Source organism: Carcharhinus amblyrhynchos, unplaced genomic scaffold (assembly GCF_965287045.1).
Source record: "Carcharhinus amblyrhynchos unplaced genomic scaffold, sCarAmb.v2.hapA scaffold_81, whole genome shotgun sequence".
NCBI classification, from domain to species: domain Eukaryota; kingdom Metazoa; phylum Chordata; class Chondrichthyes; order Carcharhiniformes; family Carcharhinidae; genus Carcharhinus; species Carcharhinus amblyrhynchos.
In genome coordinates, this window is record NW_027649821.1 from 69,769 (window position 1) to 93,261 (window position 23,493).

The following is a 23,493-nucleotide window of genomic DNA, read 5'->3' on the forward strand; positions in this document are numbered from 1 at the left end:
CAAACGCAACTACTTTCGGGGCTTTGGCCCTTCACCTGAAGACGGGAGATACAAATTTAAGAATGTCACTTAAGTCACATCCGGCGACTCAGTGATTCACGCAAGAGGATACCCAGATCCCTTTGCACTTCAGTGTTCTGTCATCTCTCCGTATTTAAATAATACACTGCTTTTCTATTCTTCCTGCCTAAGTGGTCAAGTTCACACATTCCCACTCCATGTGCCAATTTGTTGCCCACTCACAAACCCATTACAACCCTTTGTAGACACATGTTCTCTTAAAGGTTATTAAGTGAGCATGACAAGTAGGCTTAGTGAAGTTATTGTGAAAATCTCCTCGTCGTCACACTCCGGTGCCTGTTCGGGTACATAAGAACATAAGAAATAGGAGCAGGAGTAGGCCATCTAGCCCTTCGAGCCTGCCCCGCCATTCAATAAGATCATGGCTGATCTGTTGTGGCTCAGTTCCACTTTCCCGCCCTCTCCCCATAACCCTTAATCCCCTCTCTTATCAAAAACCCATCAACCCGCTTCTTAAAAATATTTAGCGAGGCAGCTTCCACCACTTCAACGGGCAGAGAATTCCAGAGATTCACCACCCTTTGAGTGAAGAAGTTCCTCCTCAACTCCGTTCTAAACCGCCTCCCCAATTCAGCATGGCTAATTAACCTAACAAGCATGTCTTTCAGACTGTGGGAGGAAACCCATGCAGATACGGAGAGAATATGCAGACTCATCACAGTGACCCGAGGCTGGAATTGAACCCAGGTCCCTGGCGCTGGGAGGCAGCAGTGCTAACACCATGCCACCCACCTCCTGTGTGAAATCAGTTCCTCCTCATTCACATCGTCAATATCCCTCATGGTTTATTCAGTATTGAGTCAGGTAACCTCAGTGTCCCAGCATGTTCTGGTATATTACCATCTCAGTACAGGTACACTGCAGGCTATTTAACACTGCGGGACCACGTGTGCAGTTGGCAATGCAGTTCAGCACCGGCACCTCTAGTGGGCGCCGCTCTCCCCTCCCCCACGCGCACAAAACTCTCCATTTAAACGGTTTACCCACGATATTAACCGCCAGATTTGTGCCTCTGGAGCTGCCCTCAGTGTTTGTGTGGGTGTAATGCCAGGGTGGGACCCCCCTGCCGGTACTCACTCACTTACTCTCTCCACTCACTCTTACTCCCAACTCCACCGCCACCGAATGCCCGAAAGACCGCACATGCGCACTCCCTCCCACCAACAGCGCGTGCGCCAGATTGGCCAGTACCATTCAATCTAAGGGGGTACCCAAGCCAACACAATTAAAATTTCTGATTATCTCTGATACCCCATCCCCATTGTACGTCAAGCATTCATTATATTATACTATGCTTTGCTACAGTAAATGAATCGCTGGTGTCCCAGGTCAGAATGCTGTCCCAATTACGCGAAATAGTTCATCTCGACCTCCCTGCACTCAGGATTGTGGTAGACTCCCAGCCCAGTCACGTTGATCGAGATATCAAGTGTTTCGAGCAGGTTCTGAACATTGCCTTTCTCATGTAAGAGCAGCTTAGAAAGTGGAGAACTCGCCCTGCCCCGAAATTGAAGCAGGTTTAATATGCAGAATGAGCATCATGCTTGAAATGCCCTGCGCATGTGCCGGTAGCCGGCGCGGCCAGGTATCGACGCCGCGCATGCGTCGAGATGCCTCCCCCACATGGTTGAGCAGGAGGCGGTGCACTCATATGGCTGGTTGCAGGGAGACTGTTGTGGGCACTGTGCAGCAATTATTTCCAATTGCTATTTAACATTCAGTGAGAATTGTGCATCTAGCTATGCTGTATGGTGCTGCAGTGCAAGTGATCATTAGAAGATCATAGAATCCCTACAATGCAGGAGGCCATTCAGCCCATCAAGTCTGCACCCACTGACAGATCCTCTTAGGCTGGCAGACATCCTGCCCTATCTCCGTAACCCCACCCATTTCCCTTGGCTTTGACAAAGGGTCATCTAGATTCAAAATGTTAGCTCTTCTCAAAAGTTAATTTATTAATCATGAATAAACTTGCACTAGCATTGCAATGAAGTTACGTGAAAATCCCTTCGTTGCCTCACTCAGGCACCTGTTCGGGTACACAGAGGGAGAATTTAGCATAGCCAATGCACCGAACCAGAACGTCTTTTGGACTGTGGGAGGAAATCAGAGCACTTGAAGGAAACCCACACAGACATGGGGAGAACGTGCAAACTCCACACAGTCACTTGAGGCTGGAATTGAACCTGAATCCCTGGTGCTGTGAAGTAGCAGTGCTAACCACTGTGTCACACTCAGATTCTCTCTCCGCAGGTGCTGTCAGACCTGCTAAGATTTTCCAGCATTTTCTGTTTTTGTTTCAGATCCCACCATCTGCAGTATTTTACTTTAATTCCATAGCTAATCCCACCTAACTTACGTATGCCCATTGATGCCATCAGACCTGCTGAGAATTTCCAGCATTTTCTGTTTTTGCTACATATTTGGGGATACAGGGAAAGGGTCGAGAGGACAGCCTGGGTGGGATACTCTTTTGGAGAATCAGTGTAGACTAGATGGACTGGATGGCCTGATTCTGCACTGTAGGGATTCTAAAGAAAGGGTTGATTCTTCTCCAAAACATTTAATCCAGGATTCTTGGCAGCCAGCAGACAGAGTTCTTTTCAGAGACAGGTCCCAAAGCTGTAAGCCCATAACTATCCTCCACCAGCCGTCCCTCCAATCAGCAAAGAAAACATTAGCTATTGTCAATTGTTTATTTAAATAAGTGGCTTCATTATGTCCTAGAAAATTTGCAATTGGCAGGTTTCTGATGTTGGCGATTGAAATTGACAAGACAGTGTCAATTCCTTTATTTTGCTTCAATTCAGCGAAAGATTTCAACAACTTGTCACATGGAAGCAAAGAGGGTGCACTGAATTTATCAATCACAAATCCTATAAGCTTCTTAGTTGTTGGGAGTCTATAGCCAGTGTTCTCTTGTGCAGGATTTGGAGTCAAGTGGTCACTCTCTGGAGGTGAATATTTCATGATGAACAGTGTAACGAACAATAACAGCAGAAACAAAATGACAACAAATAGCATGGAACGTTCATAGCCGCATTAGGAATTTGCAATTAACTTGGAAAATAAATAGGGATAGAAAGCTTTGGAGCAGGTATTCCCTCCATTTCACAACAGATTCAACTGGAATGTCTGTAACTGTGTGAATTTACATATAACTGCAAGCAGACTCGACTTGGGCTCTCTCCCTCTTATTAGCAGCACACTGACAGCACTGATTAAAAGCGTCTTGCATCATCGCAAAAGGAAAATCAGAGATTCGCACTTACAGCCCGATGCCTGCTGCGCAGCGGGCTCAAATCTTACATCAACTGAAGCTCTTTACGGAGAGACAGCCTTGGTTCCAAGATCTCTGCATTACAAATAAATTTTTTATAAAATTGCTTTGACATTTTATTGAACAGAGGAAAGACAGGAGCTCCTACTTCTCAAACTTGGTCTGCAGGAATGTAAAACCAACTCTGTGAGAACATCAGCACAATATAAATATGTCTAGAAGTGAATCAGATTCATGTTCCACTGTGATCTTCAATATTTGCACTTCCCAATGTGGGAAAATGCAATGCTTCCCCATTTTTTGATTCCAAAATCAGCGTTGAGCAGAGTATAGATCACTGTGGTACATCATAGGCTTGATCTCCACCAGTGATCCAGTCCAATTAGTTATTATTTTATGTTAGAAGATGCTTTATGAAGTTTATATTTTACCATTGCACTAGCTGCTTCAAACCTTAGATTAAATAAATTACACTCTTTAATCTTTCTTGGTCCCATACATTGACGATGAACACTGTAAAGCCCAGGGGAAAGCAGGATGGTGCTGGAAACATCCTCACCCCACCGCCACGGTGCTTCCTGCAGTGTGGCGATTAGTTTTTACCCAACTCGCGGGCCCGGTTCGTCGCAGCTTCAGCAGCATTCATGACAGTAGTGCGTAGGTTTCCTTTCTCCAGCTCATACAGGCCATGGATGGTTGTCCCGCCTGGTGTGCAGACATCATTCTTCAGCTTTCCTGGGTGTTCTCCAGTCTCCAAGATCATCTTTGCAGCTCCCTGAGGAAAAGATGTCACCCAAATAGAAAAAAGAAATTATTTTATTGCGAATATATAAAATATATTCACACCCCATAATATATATAAAGTAATAAAACATAGAACATAGAAAAACTGTAGCACAAACAGGCCCTTCAGCCCACAAGTTGCGCCGATCATATCCCTACCTACTAGGCTTACCTATAACCCTCTATCTTACTGAGTTCCATGTACTTATCCAAAAGTCTATTAAAAGACCCTATCGAATCCGCCTCCACCACCACTGCTGGCAGCCGATTCCACGCACCCACCACCCTCTGAATGAAAAACTTACCCCTGACATCTCCTCTGTACCTACTCCCCAGCACCCTAAACCTGTGTCCTCTTGCAGCAGCCATTTCAGCCCTGGGAAATAGCCTCTGAGAATCCATCCGATCAATACCTCTCAACATCTTATACAGATATAACCATATATATATGGCTATGTTTACATTTATAATGGAAACTATGCAAACATATTACTATAATTACCAGAATACTATTTATAACATTTAAATAGAGACTATAGAAATTAAAGGTTTTTTTTGAAGTTTATTTATTAGTGGGTGGCACAGTGCTTAGCAGTTTGGGTATAATATCTGGGTGAGATTGTGTTTGGTGTTGACCCGATGGGCCAAAGGGCCTCTTTCTGCACCGTAGGGTTATATGATTCCTGATTCCACTGCTGCCAGGGACCGGGATTTGATTCCTTTCTTGGGTCACTGTGTGTGGAGTTTGCCATTCTCCGTGTCTGCATGGGTTTCCTCTGAGTGCTCTGATTCCCTCCAAAGACCTGTAGGTTAGGTGAATTGACCATGCTAAATTCTCCCTCAGCATAGCCAGAAATGTTCCGGAGTATGGCGACTTGGGGATTTTCACAGTAACTTCATTACAGTGTTAATGTAAGCCTACTTGTGATTAATAAATAATAAATAAACTTTAGTCACAAGTAAATAAACTTTAGTCACCTAACCAGCAAGTTTTTCAGACTGTGGGAGGAAACCCATGCAGATACGGGGAGAGCATGCAAATTCCACACAGACAGTGACCCAAGCCAGGAATCGAACCTGGGTTCCTGGCGCTGTGAGGCAGCAGTGCTAACCACTGTGCTGCCTTCAATGCTGCAGGACAGAGGGATCTGGATGTCTGTGATTAAACACCAGCATTTGGGCTGCAGAATTCAATCATGCTGCACTTGTGATTGCCAAGAAAAGATCTGACACTTTGCCACTGTGACCAGACTCCAATCACCACATCTTCCAATTAGGTACGTTACAGCCCTCAACAATCTTAGATCATGACCTTTCTCCCTACTCTTAACTCTTTTTAAAAAATATTTGTCTCACTCCTTCCCCCATCCCTTGTTAAGTTTGCTACAATCTTTTCCAACTATAGTACAGTATCTTTTAACATCTTCATTTTTGGTTTTGATGAAGAGCCAAACGGACTCAAAACATTAACTCCTTCCCTACAGATGCTGCCATACCTGCTGAATGTTTCCAGCATCCTCTGTTTATCCCTCCAGCAGCAAGGAGGAATGGTCTTTCTCAGCACTATCTAGGGATGTCCATTTCTCTCCCCACCCCTTCCAGCTCTGCAGTATTTTGCAACTCCAAGCAGATAAGTTTATCAACATTTTGTTTCTCCCTCCAAGTTTCCTTTGCCAAAGTTACAATCTCACACTGGGGGTATGGATACACTAACTTCAGACACCCTCTGCTGTTCCACCCAGCTGGAAACTATGCAAGTCTGAACAGCGAAGGATATTGAACTGCAAGGGCATCAGAGTTGAATTCTTTAAAGTTCTCCTAAGCTAAGGGAATTGATTTGATTTATTATTGTCACATGTATTAACATACAGTGAAAAATATTGTTTCTTACAGACAAAGCATACCATTCATAGAGAAGGAAGCGAGAGTGCAGAATGTAAAGTTACAGTCATAGCTAAGGTGTAGAGAAAGATCAACTTAATGCAAGGTAGGTCCATTCAAAAGTCTGACGGCAGCAGGGAAGCAGCTGTTCTTGAATAGGTTGGTACATGACCTCAGACTCTTGCATCATTTTCCCGATGGAAGAGAGAATGTCCAGCGTACTGGTGAGGCCGCAGCTGGAGTACTGTGTGCAGTTTTGGTTGCCACACTTGTGCAAGGATATTTTGGCCTTGGAGGGAGTGCAGAGGAGGTTCACTAGGCTGATACCGGAGATGAGGGGGTTGGACTATGAAGAGAGACTAAATAGACTGGGTCTGTACTCGGAGTTTAGAAGGATGAGAGGGGATCTTATAGAGACATATAAGATAATGAAAGGGATGGATAGGGTAGAGGTAGAGAGATTCTTCCCGCTTAGAAAGGATAGCAGGACTAGAAGGCACAGCCTCAAGGGGGGGGGGGGGGAGAGAAGTTTAGATCGGAGTTGAGGAGGAACTTCTTCACTCAAAGGGTGGTGAATCTCTGGAATTCTCTGCCCGTTGAAGTGGTGGAAGCTAGCTCGCTAAATATATTTAAGTCACGGGTAGATAGGTTTTTGACAGACAAGGGAATTAAGGGTTATGGGGAGAGAGCGGGAAAGTGGAACGGATCCACTTCAGATCAGCCATGATTTTATTGAATGGCGTGGCAGGCTCGAAGGGCTAGATGGCCTACTCCTGCTCCTATTTCTTATGTTCTTATGTATGTGGGGTCCTTAATTACGCTGGCTGCTTTGCTGAGGCAGCAGGAAGTGTAGACAGAGTCAATGGATGGGAGGCTGGTTTGCATGATGGATTAGACTACATTCACAACCTTATATAGTTTCTTGCGGACTTGGGCAGAGCAGGAGCCATACCAAGCTGTGATACAACTAGAAAGAATGCTTTCTGTGGTGCATCTGTAAAATTTGAAATTGTTTTTCAGGAACAATGTCCCATTCAAACCCAGGATCATTCAGATTATTGTAGTGCGCCTACCACTGCGTTTCCTAAATCAAATAACTCTGCAATGATTGGACCCAAAGTCCTGTCTTGTCTATAAGTTGCAGCAACTTGGGAATATACTCACTAACTTGAAGGAAAAGTCATCTCAACTTCAATAATGACAAAACATGTGTTAGGGATACGCAACATGGCTTTGTTAGAGGGAGGTCTTGCCTTACGAATCTTGTGGAATTCTTTGAGGAGGTGACAAAAACGGTTGACGATGGGAGAGCCGTTGATGTCATCTATATGGATTTCAGTAAGGTGTTTGACAAAGTCCCTCATGGTAGGCTGGTAGAAAAGGTTAAGGCACATGGGATACGAGGTCAGGTAGCTAGGTGGATTGAGAACTGGCTGGGTAATAGGAGACAGAGGGTAGTTGTGGAGGGGACCTTTTCGGGCTGGAGGCCAGTGACCAGTGGTGTGCCGCAGTGCTCAGTACTGGGACCTCTCCTCTTTGTAGTATACATAAATGACTTGGAAGAGAGCGTAGGTGGTGTGATCAGCAAGTTTGCGGATGACACCAAGATGGCAGGGTTGGCGGGTACTGAATTGGAATGTCAGGTGATACAACAGGATATAGATAGGTTGGTGCATTGGGCAGATAGGTGGCAGATGGAATTTAATCCTGACAAATGCGAGGTGATGCATTTTGGAAGGAATAATGCAGAGAGGAGCTATGTGATAAAAGGTAGACAGATTAGGAGTATAGAAATACAGAGGGACCTGGGAGTGCAGGTTCACAAATCCATGAAGGTTGCAACACAAGCGGAGAAGGTTGTTAGGAAGGCTTATGGAATGCTAGCCTTTATAGGAAGGGGTATAGAGTATAAAAGCTGCTGTCTAATGCTTCAGTTGTATAGAACGTTGGTTAGACCGCATTTGGAGTACTGCGTCCAGTTCTGGTCACCTTACTACCGGAAGGACGTGGAGTCTCTGGAAAGGGTTCAGAGGAGGTTTACCAGGATGTTGCCTGGCATGGAGGGGCTGGGTTACGAGGAAAGGTTGGAGAAACTGGGACTTTTCTCCTTGGAAAGACAGAGATTGAGGGGGGACATGATAGAGGTATATAAGATACTGAAGGGAATAGATAGAGTCAATAGTGAGAGACTGCTCCCTAGACTGGGTACAAATACGAGAGGTCATGATTTAAGGGTGAGGGGGGAGAGGTATAATTTGGATGTGAGAGGAAGGTTCTTTACGCAGAGAGTTGTGGGGGTATGGAACGCGCTACCGAGTAGGGTGGTGGAGGCAGGAACGTTGGACTCGTTTAAGGTTCAGTTAGATAGACACATGAGTGAAACGAGGATGGAGGGTTATGGTAGGGGCTATTAGATAAGGTCAGAACCTCGGGAGACACCGGAAATGCAGACCTGTAAGTTAATGTTTTTGTCTTTTTACTCCGCAGGTGGAGGTCCACCTCGTTGTCAAACGAGGGGCATGCACACGGTGGGTCGTGCGTGGGCTGCTCTTGGAGGTTCCGGGAGTGGCCTAGTACTTCGTGTCGGTGTGTGTGCTTGATCCTGGACCGGTAGACGGGCGCCGCAACAGCTCAGTGACTAGCACTGCTGGCTGTACAGATACATGGATTTGGGCCTGTGCCTGTGGGAGTTTGCGCATTCTCCCTGTGGTTGCGTGGGTTTCCTCCCACACCCCAAAGATGTGCTCTTAGGCTGATTGGTTTTACCAAATTGACACTATTCTCCCCTGAATCTGGCTAAATTAGGGGTTCCATTTGTAGACACGCAGGGTAGAATAGGTGTAGGGTGATGCAGCGGCACGGGCTCGTTGGGCCGAAGGGCCTGTTTCCCGTGCTGGGTTATTCTTTGTTCTTTGTACCTACCAGCAGTGTGTGAGCTACAAGTTTTTTTGACAAGTCATATGGCATTCCCATTTTAACACCTCCCTCTGCCAGAGCCTCAGCAAACAGGTAAACCTATAAAATGAGAAAGAATAAAAACTTGCATTAATATAACACTTTTTACAACTGTATACTGTCCAAATGTTCTTTACAGCTTCAATGAATCTCGAAGTATAATGTAAAGCAGGAAACGCAACAGTCAATTTATGCACAGCAAGCTCCCACAAACAGCAATGTGATAATGACTAGATTTTTTTTTGAAGATGATAGTGAAAGGGTAAATATTTGCCAGGTATTTGAGAGGGTTCCCCTGCTCTCTATTGTGTGGACGGCACTACTATCTCATAGTGCCAGGGACCTGGGTTCGATTCCCGGTTTGGGTCACTGTCTGTGTGAAGTCTGCATGTTCTGCCCGTGTCTGTGGGGGTTACCTCCAGGTTCTCTGGTTTTCTCCCACAGTCCAGAGGTGCTGGTTAGGTGCACTGGCCATGCTAAATTCTTGCTCAGTGTACCCGAACAGGTGCCAGAGCCTAGCGACTAGGGGATTTTCACGTAACTTTATTAACAAAATAGTGCTCCTGTAACAGGGAAGGGAGGAAAGAACTCATTCGCAGTTAGAACATAAGAACATAAGAACATAAGAAATAGGAGCAGGAGTAGGCCATCTGGCCCTTCGAGCCTGCCCCGCCATTCAATAAGATCATGGCTGATCTGTCGTGGCTCAGTTCCACTTTCCCGCCCTCTCCCCATAACCCTTAATCCCCTCTCTTATCAAAAACCCATCAACCCGCTTCTTAAAAATATTTAGCGAGGCAGCCTCCACCACTTCAACGGGCAGAGAATTCCAGAGATCCACCACCCTTTGAGTGAAGAAGTTCCTCCTCAACTCCGTTCTGAACCGCCCCCCCTCTATCTTGAGGCTGTGCCCCCTAGTCCTACTGTCTTTTTTGAGCGGGAAGAGTCTTTCCACCTCTATCCTATCCATCCCATTCATCATCTTATACGCCTCAATGAGATCTCCCCTCATTCTTCTAAACTCTAATGAGTACAAGCCTAGTTTATTCAGCCTCTCCTCATAGCTCAACCCCCTCAACTCCGGTATCAGCCTAGTAAACCTCCTCTGCACTCCCTCCAAGGCCAAAATATCTATCAAAAAGCTGGCAGAGGCACAGTGGTCAAATGGCCTGTTCATTCCACAGTTCCAGTTCCTGATTTCTATCCAGTTAATGCAGATGAAAATGATTTGGCATCGCTGTGACACTTCCTGAAGTCGAATAATCGGCACTCATTTATAATACAAGAGGACATCCTGTACCTGAGCAAGGGGGTCAATAATTTCAGGAAAGGAATGAAAATCCTAGTCTTATCCTTTGTGGAAACAGACCAGGCAATGCCACATCAGGTACTGAGTTTAGCTGTGATGAATACAAGAAGATTCCATTCTCTGTGACAATACCTACATATGCCACTCCACTTCCACTGATCCCTGTGTGGATGTCAATGTAAGATTCTGGCGTTTCTTCACACAGTCCACACGGAGATACAAGGCTTTTCAGGACAGCTGCTTCCCGAGACCCAGCATAGCTTCCACGGCAGAATACCATCGAACCTTGCTGTACCACACATGGGAGGTTTGGCATCATTCTCAATACCATGGTCCCAGTAGGCAGGAACTGAGAAGAGAGAGTCACAGATTAGAATGAGGAGAATTATTGCAAGATTATAAAATCATTACAGCACAGGAGGAAGTCATTCAGCCCAGAGTTCATGCACTTTGTCAAAATATCTCCAACAGTTCAGATTCATACATGTACATTTTATAAAGCAATTGTACATTTGCAGGACATGGTGTTTATGGGAGTCTGTCTTCTTCCTACTTAGCAATGGAAGTTGAAAGGATTGAGGTAATACGCTTGTTCTGCAGAGATCAGTCGGATCTGTGATTTGAGGGTGCCTATTGATAGTCAAGTGGTGGTGGTGGAATTGGGTTTGTTATGACCTCTGTTGATGGAGGGTCTTTGCTGAAGGATAGAGAAAATGCCAGTGCCTCACACGCAGGGGATAGCAGGACTGATGTATGAGGAGAGATTGACAAGGTTAGGGATTGTTTTCACTGGAGTTCAGAATGAGGGGGGGTACCTCATAGAGACGTATAAAATTCTAACAGGACTAGACAGGTGCAGATGCAGGGAGGATGTTTTCCATGGGTGGGGGAGTCCAGAACCAGGGGGTCATAGTCTGAGGATTCAGGGTAGACCATTTAGGACGGAGGTGAGCAGACATTTCTTCATCCAAGGAGTGGTGAGGCTGTGGAATTCATTACTATAGGAAGCAGTTGATGCCAAAACATTGAATGTATTCAAGAGGCAGCTGGATATAGCACTTGGGGTGAATGGGATCAAAGGTTATGGGGAGAAAGCAGGATTAAGCTATTGAGTTGGATGATCAGCCTGACCGTGACTAATGGCAGAGCAGGCTCGTAGGACCGAATGGCCTCCTCCTCTTCTACGTTTCAGTAATTCTTCAATTCAATTGAATTCCAGGTGGAAGCTAAGTTGTTCCATGCTGGCAAGAACACACATTCAGCGCAATGCACTGAAAGGTGTTCTCCCAGTTCATACAGATAATTAGCAATTACAGTTAATTACAGCAAATGAGAAACAAGCACCTTTCTAATCTTTCATTTACATACATTGCCCATCAATCATATAATAGCTTTTTACCTTTTCTCATCCAATAGAAAAACCATCTCCTTCATTAGCATAATATGTCAACATATCTTGCTTTTTGGGATTTGTCATGGTAACTTGTCTTTGTTTCATCCTGTGGCCAAGGCCGGGACTGCAGTGTTTATGAAACTGACACAAGGTTAGATCAGTCTCTTCCCTGAATATGCAATCGCTGATCTCAAATGAGGTCTTGTTTGGTAATAAATTTTTTTTTGCATTCTTACTGAGAGTTGCCCTGCTTAATTTCCACAAAGTCATGTAAAAGCTCCCCTTGAAAAATAATCACTACTAGAGGGACTGACGGTGGACAAGTTCCCAGGACCAGATGGAATGCATCCAAGGGTTCTGAAAGAAATGGCGGAGGTGACAATGGATGCCTTGATGATTATTTTCCAAACCTCGCTGGATTCTGGGGAAGTGCCGGAAGATTGGAAAACGGCTAATGTTACGCCGTTGTTTAAAAAGGGTAGCAGGCAAAAGGCAGGGAATTATAGGCCGGTTAGTTTAACGTCTGTTGTAGGTAAAATGCTTGAATCCGTAATTAAGGAGAAAATACCAAGGCATCTTGAGGAGAATGGTTTGATACAGCAGACGCAGCACGGTTTCGTTAAGGGGAAGTCGTGTCTGACGAATTTATTGGAATTCTATGAGGATGTGTCTACTGCGGTGGATAGAGGGGAACCGGTGGATGTGGTGTTTCTTGATTTTCAGAAGGCGTTTGATAAGGTGCCGCACAAGAGGTTGTTACAGAAGGTTGGGGGCATGGAGTTGGGGATAGGGTGTTAGCGTGGATAGGGGATTGGCTGTCAAATAGGAGGCAGAGAGTGGGTGTCAATGGGTGCTATTCGGATTGGCGGTTGGTGACTAGTGGAGAGCCCCAGGGGCCTCAGCTATTTACCATTTTTATAGATGATCTGGAGGAGGGAACCGAGTGTATGGTGTCGAAATTTGCTGATGACACAAAGATTGGTGGAACGGCAAATTGTGCGGAGGGTGTGGAAAGTCTGCAGAGGGATCTAGATAGGCTGGGCGAATGGGCGAGGAACTGGCAAATGGAATTTAATGTTGGCAAGTGTGAGGTTGTCCACTTTGGTAAGAATAATGGTAGGAAGGACTACTATTTATATGGCGAAAAGCTGCAGCATGCTACGGTGCAGAGGGACCTCGGGGTCCTTGTGCATGAGTCGCAAAAACCCAGCCTGCAGGTGCAGCAGGTGGTCAGGAAGGCGAATGGGAAGCTGGCCTTCATAGCGAGGGGGATTAAATATAAAAGTAGGGAGGTCTTGCTGCAACTGTACAGGGCACTGTTGAGGCCGCATCTGGAGTACTGTGTGCAGTTTTGGTCGCTGCACTTACGCAAGGATATTTTGGCCTTGGAGGGAGTGCAGAGGAGGTTCACTAGGCTGATACCGGAGTTGAGGGTGTTGAGCTATGAGGAGAGGCTGAATAAACTGGGCTTGTACTCGTTAGAGTTTAGAAGGATGAGGGGAGATCTCATTGAGACGTACAAGATGATGAATGGGATGGATAGGATAGAGGTGGAGAGGCTCGTCCCGCTCAGAAAGGACAGTAGGACTAGAGGGCACAGCCTCAAGATAAGTGGGGGGGGGGGGGCGCAGTTTAGAACGGAGTTGAGGAGGAACTTCTTCACTCAAAGGGTGGCGAATCTCTGGAATTCTCTGCCCGTTGAAGTGGTGGAGGTTGCCTCGCTAAATATATTTAAGACGCAGGTAGATAGGTTTTTGATAGGCAAGGGGATTAAGGGTTATGGGGAGAAGGTGGGAAAGTGGAACTGAGCCACTTCAGATCAGCCATGATCTTATTGAATGGCGGGGCAGGCTCGAAGGGCTAGATGGCCTACTCCTGCTCCTACTTCTTATGTTCTTATGTAACACCTTCCCCATTCCACTCGAGGCCCTGCTACTTACTTTTTCAAGCGTTTTTATGGTAACCCCAGCTGCCACTGAGACGATGATGTGTTCTGGCCTGACAAATGGAGAAATGTCTCTCAGGACTTCAGGCAGGATGTGAGGCTTGACACTCAGAAAGAGGATATTGCAGTTCTCCACCACTGAGGTATTGCTGTGTGTTGTCAACATCCCAGCTTCCTGAAGAGCAAGGAATAAGAGGAACTGGAGGAAATCCAGATTGAGGAAAGACCATTCGACTAAGAATCTCATATAACTCCTTCAATTGTGGACTTTACTTTACGAAATAGAAATGTAAAAATGCCACAAGAAACCCAACAGGTCTGGCAGTTGCTGTGGAGAGAGAGAAAGCAGAGTTAATGTTTTGGGCCCATTGTGACTCTTCTTCAAAACTGAAAGACAGTCATATGGACTTGAACATTATATTTCTCTCTCCACAGCAGCTGTTAGACTTGATGACATCTTTGCAGCATTTTCTGTTTTGTATCAAAATTTTCAGAATTGTAGTATTTTGCTTTTATTTTACCTCAGGGAAGTCTGCCGAGTTTCTTGTACCTGTGTCAAAAGTTAAAGCAAATCTCCCACTAGCAGGCTTTCTATTGTCACTAGATTTCTTCACTCCCTGCCCCCAGGCGCTGACTGACTCTTTCCTGGGTCCAGTTTACTGCAGCACAGACACAGCAAATTTTGCAAGACTACTCCGCCGCAAGACATTTCACAAGCTGAGCTTTACTTTACCCTCACTCAGGAACCACACAAAGAGGTCCTACTGGACAGTGACTAAGAGTAGGATTTTCCCTCTCTCTAAACCAGGGGATACTGCACTGATAAAGGCAAAATATTGCAGATGCTGGAATCTGAAACAAAAACAGAAAATGCTGGAAAATCTCAGCAGGTCAACAACATCAGTGGAGAGAGAATAGAGCCAATGTTTTGAGTTTGGATGACCCTTTGTTCATTTTCTGTTTTTGATACGAAGGCTAATTTTTTGCCAGCTAATTGCTTCTGAGAACTAGGCTAATGCTCTGAGGTCCTGGGTTCAAAGCCCACTACAGCAGATGGCAAAATTTGAATTTAATGGAAATCTGGAATTAAAAGTCTCACGATGACCATAAAACCATTGTTTTATAAAAACCCAACTCAATCACTAGTGTCCTTTAGGGAAGGAAATCTGCCATCCTTATTTGGTCTGATCTACATGCGATTCTAGATCCAGAGCGATTAAATGCCACTAAACTCAATACAATCAGGGATGACAAATAAATTCTGATCCAATCAGTAACACCCATAGTCCATAGTTCCACGATTCCATCTTCCAATCCTCTAACTGCCCTCCCCCATCAGCTGGATTCATACAGTAATAATCCAGACACCACACCTTACCTTGAATTTGTATAAATTGTTGTTTGATGGAGCGGAAGCTATTATTTTCTCAGGTTTCACATTTCCTACGAAACAGAAAAGATAAGTCACTTCAAAATTAGGATTGCCAACCCTCCGTATTGTGCGGCTTACTCACCTCAGAGACCTAGTAATGCAAGTGGCCACCAGCGTGCTAGTGTGGTTATCTGGAGGAGCAGGGCAGAGACTGCACATTCTTAAAGACTGTCACAGATTTGTTTTTCCTCCCGATTCAACAGGACTGGTGGAAGGAGGCTGGTTTGGAAAATAATCACCAACATGGACTGGTTGGGCCAAATGGCCTGTTCTTTTTTTCCCTCCTTTGTTCTTTCATGGGATGTGGGTGTCATTGGCGTGGCATTTGCATATGTTGCCTATCCTTTAACCAAGTGGCTTGCTCAGCCACTTCACAGGACAGTTAACTGACAAGAAGTCACATGTAGGCCAGACCAGGTAAGGTCAGCAGATTTCCTTCCCTAGACTTTAACGAACTAGATGGGTCTTTACAACAGTCGATGATGGATTCATTGCTTTCAATCCAAGATATTTACTGTCCAAATTTAAATTCCACTAGATGCCCTGGTGGGATTTGGACCCTGAGCATTAGCCTGGGGCTTCAGCTTGTTATTCCAGTCACATTACCACTACACCCATAGGTTTCACTGCTGTATCTTCCAGTGTTAAAATCAGCTCTAAGGAAGAACCATTCAGTCTCAAAACATTCACTCTACTTCTCTAGATGCTGCCAGACTTGCTGCGTTTTCCCAACATCTGCTGCTTTGACTTATAATCAGTGTGGCTGCAGTATGTACAAGCAGCGTGACTGCGATGTAATGACGGGAGATTCTCCAGCACTGGCTCCTTCATGGCCAATGGTCTCACTGCAGTTTTTGAAGCCACAAACATAGTTTTAAAGTTTAGCATGGATCTCTCCAGCTTTCAGTATCTTTTAGATGAATTGTACCCCACCCCCTGCTGCGAGTGTCCCAAGATGTGCATAAGTTGGGGGATTAGCAAGAGTTGGGGGATAAGGCCTGGATAAGGTACCCTCTGTCAGAGAGTCGGTAATGGGCCAAATGGTCTCCTTCTGCCTTGTAGAAATTCTATGAAAACCAAACACATTCCCCCCATCAAACTCAGACATATCCCCCTGGACTGACAGCATCCCCCCCCATCCCCTCAAACCCAGACACCTCCCTATCCCTCCCTAAACCCAGGCATCATCCCCCCAATCCAGGCACCCCCCCCCCAAACCCAGACACCTACCCCACCTCCGCCCCCCCCCCCAAACCCAGACACCTACCCCACCCCCGGCCCCCCCCCCCCAAACCCAGACACCTACCCCACCCCCGGCCCCCCCCCCCCCAAACCCAGACACCTACCCCACCCCCGGCCCCCCCCCAAACCCAGACACCTACCCCACCCCCGGCCCCCCCCCCAAACCCAGACACCTACCCCACCCCCGGCCCCCCCCCCAAACCCAGACACCTACCCCACCCCCGGCCCCCCCCCCAAACCCAGACACCTACCCCACCCCCGGCCCCCCCCCCCCAAACCCAGACACCTACCCCACCCCCGGCCCCCCCCCCAAACCCAGACACCTACCCCACCCCCGGCCCCCCCCCCAAACCCAGACACCTACCCCACCCCCGGCCCCCCCCCCCAAACCCAGACACCTACCCCACCCCCGGCCCCCCCCCCCAAACCCAGACACCTACCCCACCCCCGCCCCCCCCCCCCCAAACCCAGACACCTACCCCACCCCCGGCCCCCCCCCCAAACCCAGACACCTACCCCACCCCCGGCCCCCCCCAAAACCCAGACACCTACCCCACCCCCGGCCCCCCCCCAAAACCCAGACACCTACCCCACCCCCGGCCCCCCCCAAAACCCAGACACCTACCTCACCCCCGGCGCCCCCCCCAAAACCCAGACACCTACCCCCCCACCCCCCCAAACCCAGACACACACCTACCCCCCCATCCCCCCTACCCAGACACCTCCCCCATCCCCCCTACCCAGACACCTCCCCCCCTACCCAGATACTGCCCACCCTAACACTCTCCCACCCCCACCCTGACATCTCCCCCCGACCCAGGCACCCCCAACACCCCTACCCAGACACTGCCCACACCCCTAGCCTGACACCCCTCTCCCCCTACCCAGACACTCCTCCTTCCCCACCCCACTCACACGCCAATGTTTTTCGAACCCACTTTGCGTTCACAGAAATTAAACTGAAAGCAGCGGCTGCTGAGGCATTGAGTTTCTGAACGGCTGAACTGCTCAGTTAGACTAGAGACTACACCTTCACTGCTGACACACACATTACCTGATATCAAAAGTCCTGAGGCAATTCCCAAAGCCATTTTTCCAGCACCAATAAAGCCCACAGCCAACTCTCTCTCCATGGCTGCTGCAATCACCAACCGAATGGTGGCTCACCACAAAATATCCCTGGGTGCAGAAAGCACAGCTGGCCAACCATAAATCATCACATAGCCAACCAGGTAAATGAGGATGGTGAACTACACTCGGGAATATGTTGTGATAATGCCTCAAAGAAGGGTAGGACTGGGTATTAAAAATTTCAGGACACAGGAAAAACGGAGAAGGAAAGGAGGAGAATGTCCTGGCAGAACATTAATGATGAGAGAGGATGCCCTGGAGTTGTCAAGAATAAAATCTAATTAGAGCCAAGTGGGAAAGATACAGAACAACAAACTTGCAAGAAAATTACAGAGAGATGCAAGAATTGTAGAACAGTTATAATGGTGGATTTTAATAATGCAAATATAGGCTGGGACAAGTAATGCAAATGGCAGAGAGAAACAAGAATATGCTTCTAGAATATGTTGAGATGAATTTTCTGCATTAGTATGTTTTCACTCCAGCTGGCAAGGAGGGATGATGGAACTGGTGGTTAGGAATGAGGTGGGTCAGCAGGGGTCATTTAGGAGACTGTGACAGTCTCACTCACTATTGTTCCATTTGATTTCGGGACATTTAGGGGATATCTGGGGTACATTTAAGCAACAGGCTACAAAATGAGGGCAGATAAAATCACCGGCTCCAATGAATCCCTCCCCAATGAGCTTAATGCATTCTATGCCTGTTTTGAGCAAGAGGTCAGCAAGATCATGCCCTCCATCCCAGAAGCCTTGGACAAAACAGTATCTAGGGTCACCATAGCCAATTCAGAGCATCCTTTTCAAAAATCAACCCATGGAAAGCAAGTGGCCCTGATGAGGTACCTGGACAAGCAGTCAGATCCTGCATGGACCAGCTGGCAGGGGTATTCACAGAATCATAGAACCCTACAGTGCAGAAAGAGGCCCTTCAGCCCATCGAGTCTGCACCGAACACAATCCCACCCAGGCCCTATCCCCATATCCCTACATATTATACCCACTAATCCCTCTAATCTACGCATCCCTGGACACTAAGGGGCAATTTCTTAGCATGGCCAATCAACCTAACCCGCACATCTTTGGACTGTGGGAGGAAACCAGAGTACCTGGAGGAAACCCATGCAGACACGAGGAGAATGTGCAAACTCCACACAGACAGCGACCTGAGCCAGGAATTGAACTCAGGACCCTGGAGCTATGAAGCAGCAGTGCTAACCACTGTGCTACTGTGCTGCACACTTACAGGCATCTTCAACCTTTCTTTACACCAATCTGAGGTCCCTACCTGCTTCAAGGTGACGACTATCATCCCGGTATCAAAGAAAAGCCAGGCAGAGTGCCTTAATGACTCTGACATCCATCATTATGAAGTGCTTTGAAAGGTTAGTCATGGCATGAGTCAATTCTGACCTCCTAGACTGCTTGGATCCACTACAGTTCATCTATTGCTGCAACAGGTTCACAGCAGACGTCAGCTCCCAGGCCCTACACTCAACCCTGGAACTCCTAGATAACAAAGTCAGACTCCTATTCTTACACTACAGCTCAGCCTTTGATATGAGACTCATCCCCAAACTTTGTGCCTGAGGCTTGACTCCTCTCTCTACAACTGGATTCTAGACTTTCTAATCCAGAGACCACAGTCAGTAAGGTTAGGCGACCACACCTCCTCCATGATCATTCTCAATACCGGTGTTTTGCAAGGCTATGTCTTCAGCCCCTTACTGTACTCCTTATACACCTATGACTGTGTGACCAAATTCCCCTCCAACTCAATTTTCAAGTTTGCTGGTGACACCACCGTAGTGAATCAGATCTCAAACAATGATGAGATGGAGTACAGGAAAGAGATTGAGAATCTGGTGAACTGGTGCAACGACAATAATCTCTCCCTCATTGTCAACTAAATGAAGGTGATAGTCATCGATTTCAGGAAGTGTAGTGGAGGGTATACCCCTGTCTACATCAATGGGGACAAAGTAGAAATGGTCGAGAACTTCAAATTTTAATCAAACCACCAACAACCTGCCCTGGTCCCTCCACGCAGGTGCTATAGTTAAGCAAGCCCACCAATACCTTTACTTTCTCAAAAAAACTAAGGAAATTTAGCATGTCCACTACGACTTTCACCAACTTCTGCAGATGCCCCATAGAAAGCATTTTTTCCGGTTGTATCACAGCTTGGTATGGCTCCTGCTCTGTCCAAGACCGCAAGAAACTAGAAAGCATCGTGAATGAAGCCCAGTCCATCACTCAAACCACCCTCTCATCCGTTGACACTGTCTACACTTCCCACTGCCTTGGAAAAGACAGCATAATCAAGACCCCATGCACCCCGGATATACTCTCTTCCACCTTCTTCTGTCAGGAAAAAGATTAAAAAGTCCAAGGTCACATACCAATTGATTCAAGAATAGCTTCTTCCCTGCTACCATCAGACTTTTGAATGGACCTACCTTGTATTAAATTGATCTTTCTCTGCACCCTAGCTGTGACTCGCTCCTTTCCTTCTCTATGTATGCTTTGTCTGTTTAGCGTGCAAGAAATAATACTTTTTACTGTATACTAATACAGGGACTTTTGTAGCAGGCTTAGGGATGATCTTATAGAGGTCTACAAAATAATGAGGGGCACAGATAAGATAGATAGTCAACTTCTTTTCCCAAAGGTCTAAAACTAGAGGTATAGGTTTAAGGTGAGAGGGGAGAGATACAAAAGTGTCCAGAGGGGCAATGTTTTCACACAGAGGTTGGTGAGTGTCTGGAACAAGCTGCCAGATGTGGGTACAATTTTGTCTTTTAAAAAGCGTTTAGACAGTTACATGGGTACCATGGGTGCAGAGGGATATGGGCCAAATGTGGTCAATTGGGACTAGCTTAGTGATAAAAATTGGGCGGCATGGACGTATAAGATAATGAAAGGGATGGATAGGGTAGAGGTAGAGAGATTCTTCCAGCTTAGAAAGGATTGCAGGACTAGAGAGCACAGCCTCAAAATAAGGGGGGGGGGCAGTTTAGATCAGAGTTGAGGAGGAATTTCTTCACTCAAAGGGTGGGATCTCTGGAATTCTCTGCCCATTGAAGTGGTGGAGGCCCTCCCCAAATATATTTAAGACACGGGTAGATAGGTTTTTGGTAAGCAAGGGAATTAAGGGTTATGGGGAGAAAGTGGGAAAGTGGAACTGATTTTATTGAATGGCGGGGCAGGCTCGAAGGGCGAGATGGCCTACTCCTGCTCCTATTTCTTACGCTCTTATGACAATTTGGGCCGGAAGGTCTGTTTCCATGCTGTAAACCTCTATGACACTGTATCCTAATACATGTGAATGAATCAAAGTACAGCTTCTGACTCAATAGCTCTGTTTTGATCTCGCCGTTGCAGCCTCTGCGGCATTTTATTTTAGTGGGCGGGTCTTTTTGCGTGCGGGAAGTTGATTGGTCGCTTCCCGAGCTACCGTTTAAATAGGGAAGCGCGCGGCGGATTCAAACCGTCACAGAGAGAGCGCGAGGCGCAGACTGAATTTAACCGTCATTCCCTACCCTAGAGAGAGCGAGACACTGATTGACTGAGCCCAACCCTCAGAGAGAGGAAGGGACACTGACAGAGCATAACCCTAACCCCAACCCCAGAGAGAGCGAGACGCTGATTGACTGAGCCTAACCCTCAGAGAGAGGAAGGGACACTGACAGAGCATAACCCTAACCCCAACCCCAGAGAGAGCGAGACACTGATTGACTGAGCCTAACCCTCAGAGAGAAGGGTACTGACAGAGCCTAACCTTAACTCTAATCCTAACCCTTACCCTCACCCTCAGAGAGAGCGAGGAACGGACTGACTGAGCCTAATCCTCGGGGAGAGAGAGAGAGACTAACCCCAACCCCAGAGAGTGAGAGCGCGCGGCGGATTCAAACGGTCAGAGAGAGAGCGCGAGGCAGACACACACTGAGACTAAACCCAGAGAGAGTGAGAGACGGGCAGTGACTGACCCCGACACCCAGATAAGAGAGAGAGGCACAGACTGACTGACTGATCCTAACCCCAGCCCTCAGAGACACTGAGATAGACCCTAACCCCCAGAGACTGAGGCAGCCCGGCTCTGAGAGAGATTCAAACCCAGAGACAATTAAACCGCACCCCCCCGCGCAGACAATCACTTCATAGAGACTAAGACATTGACCCCAACCCACCGACACAGAGAGAGCTCCGTGATGGGGAGCTGCCGCCAGTCCCGGCTCCTCCTGCTGCTGCTGCTCTCTCTCTCCTGCCTGGCCTCTGCTGGCTGCGCCTCGGCTGTCTTTGGCTGGTTCCTCGGGCAGGAAGAAGCTGGGCTCCCGGGCCGCTCCCCCTCCCCTGGGGACCGGCTCGCTGCCGCCGGGCCCTCGCATCCCCCCTTCGAGCTGAGCGCGGTGGACGAGAGGTTCGTGTTGGAAGGCCAGAGGCTGGAGCTGGGTGTGCTGGACAGCTGTCACCAGGCGGTAAGGGAAAGGATTTCCAATGATTCAGCCCACTCCACACAAACATTGGCATTTACAACTTTTACCAACTGCTGGCCCTTTCATGTTGTTTGCCAACATCAAGCGAAGAAGAACTTGCATTTGTATAGCGCCTAACTAGAAGGATAAGTGCAACAGATACCTGGAAACACTACCACCAACACACTCTCAACACTCACTATACTAATTGGGGAATATATCACCGTTCCTTTACTCGCCGGTCACTGGGTCAAAATCATGGAATTCCCTTTCTAACAGCACTGTGGGTGTACCTACACCACATGGACTGTAGTGGTTCAAGAAGGCAGCTGACTACCACCTTAAGGGTGCCTGCCAATTCTGGCAAGCTGAATTCCATGTCTGAATAATTCTGTGTCTCCACAGACACTGTTTTAGATTTCCAGTATTAGATGTGACAGATAAAGAAGGCACCCTTAAGGTGGTAGTGAGCTGCCTTCTTGAACCACTACAGTCCATGTGGTGTAGGTACACCCACAGTGCTGTTAGAAGGGGAATTCCATGATTTTGACCCAGTGACCGTAAAGGAACGGCGATATATTCCCCAATTAGTGTGGTGGTGGTGGTGTTCCCAGGTATCTGTTGCTCTTATCCTTCTAGTTAGGTGCTATACAAATGCAAGTTCTTCTTAGCTTGGTGTTGCTTTTTGTTCGAGTTGCATTGAGAGAGCTGAACTAAGCTGGAGCTAACTTTGGAATAACATTATTGTGTTGTGATCTGGGAATAGAATGAGAGAATTCAGCCCCTTGAATCCATTCTACATTTCCATTAGATTACTGCAGATCTATAAAAATTTAATTATCTGCCATTAACTCTTATTCTTCTACCTACTTTAACTAACAAAAATCTAATCCAACCCAGCACCAACAACCTTGTGTGGAATGGGTACAACTCAGTGCAGAAACCTAGGGAGTATTTGCAGATAAGTCATGGATGGGAGAGTGGTTAATAAAGTATACAATAATGACTTAAGGAGCATGTGGACAAATACATGAATAGAGGGATATGGTCCCTGGAATGGTAGGGGATTTTAGTACAAACAGGTAGCATGATTGGTGCAGGTTTGGAGGGCTAAAGGCCTGTTCCTGTGCTGTAATTTTCTTTTTTTCTTTTTGTTCATATAGAATCAGACTTTATTAATGGGGACATTGAGTACAAAAGTAAAGGAGTTGTAAACACTGGTTGGCGTCAACTGGAGTATTGTGCTCAGTTCTGGGAGTCACATTTTAGGAAAAATGTGAAATCATTAGAGTGTAGAAAAGATTTACGAGAATTTATTCCAGGACCTTCAATTACGTAGATAGATTGGAGAAGTTGGGACTGTTCTCACTAGAGAACGTTGAGAGGAGACATAATCAAGATATTCAGAATCATGAGGTCTAGTCAGAGTAGATGGGGAGAAACTGTTCCCATTCATGCATGGCTTGAGAATCAGAGGGCACCAATTTAAGGTAACTGGCAAAAGAAAAAATGATGACATGAAAATACTGGCTCGGACAAAGACATCGGGTAGCAGTGGAAGGGTGCGTTTCTAAATGGAGGGCTGTG

At 46.8% G+C, this 23,493-nt stretch overlaps 2 protein-coding genes across 2 annotated transcripts in view; one reads left to right on the forward strand and one right to left on the reverse strand.

The window, feature by feature from the left end:
- Positions 1-2,646: 2,646 nt before the first annotated feature.
- pycr3 (pyrroline-5-carboxylate reductase 3) lies at positions 2,647-17,440 on the reverse strand. The gene is made up of 6 exons (XM_080182697.1): positions 17,356-17,440; positions 15,006-15,070; positions 13,623-13,802; positions 10,426-10,638; positions 8,948-9,040; positions 2,647-4,136 (listed from the first exon to the last, which is right to left on the reverse strand). The coding sequence occupies exons 1-6, from the start codon at positions 17,432-17,434 to the stop codon at positions 3,954-3,956; spliced, it is 813 nt and encodes a 270-aa protein (XP_080038823.1). The 5' UTR covers positions 17,435-17,440; the 3' UTR covers positions 2,647-3,953.
- Positions 17,441-21,642: 4,202 nt separating this feature from the next.
- bmb (brambleberry) overlaps positions 21,643-23,493 on the forward strand; it is a 49,731-nt gene continuing 47,880 nt past the window's right edge. The window contains exon 1 of the mRNA XM_080182696.1: positions 21,643-21,909. Coding sequence (XP_080038822.1) covers positions 21,643-21,909 — 267 coding nt within the window. The remainder of the gene's footprint in view (positions 21,910-23,493) is intronic.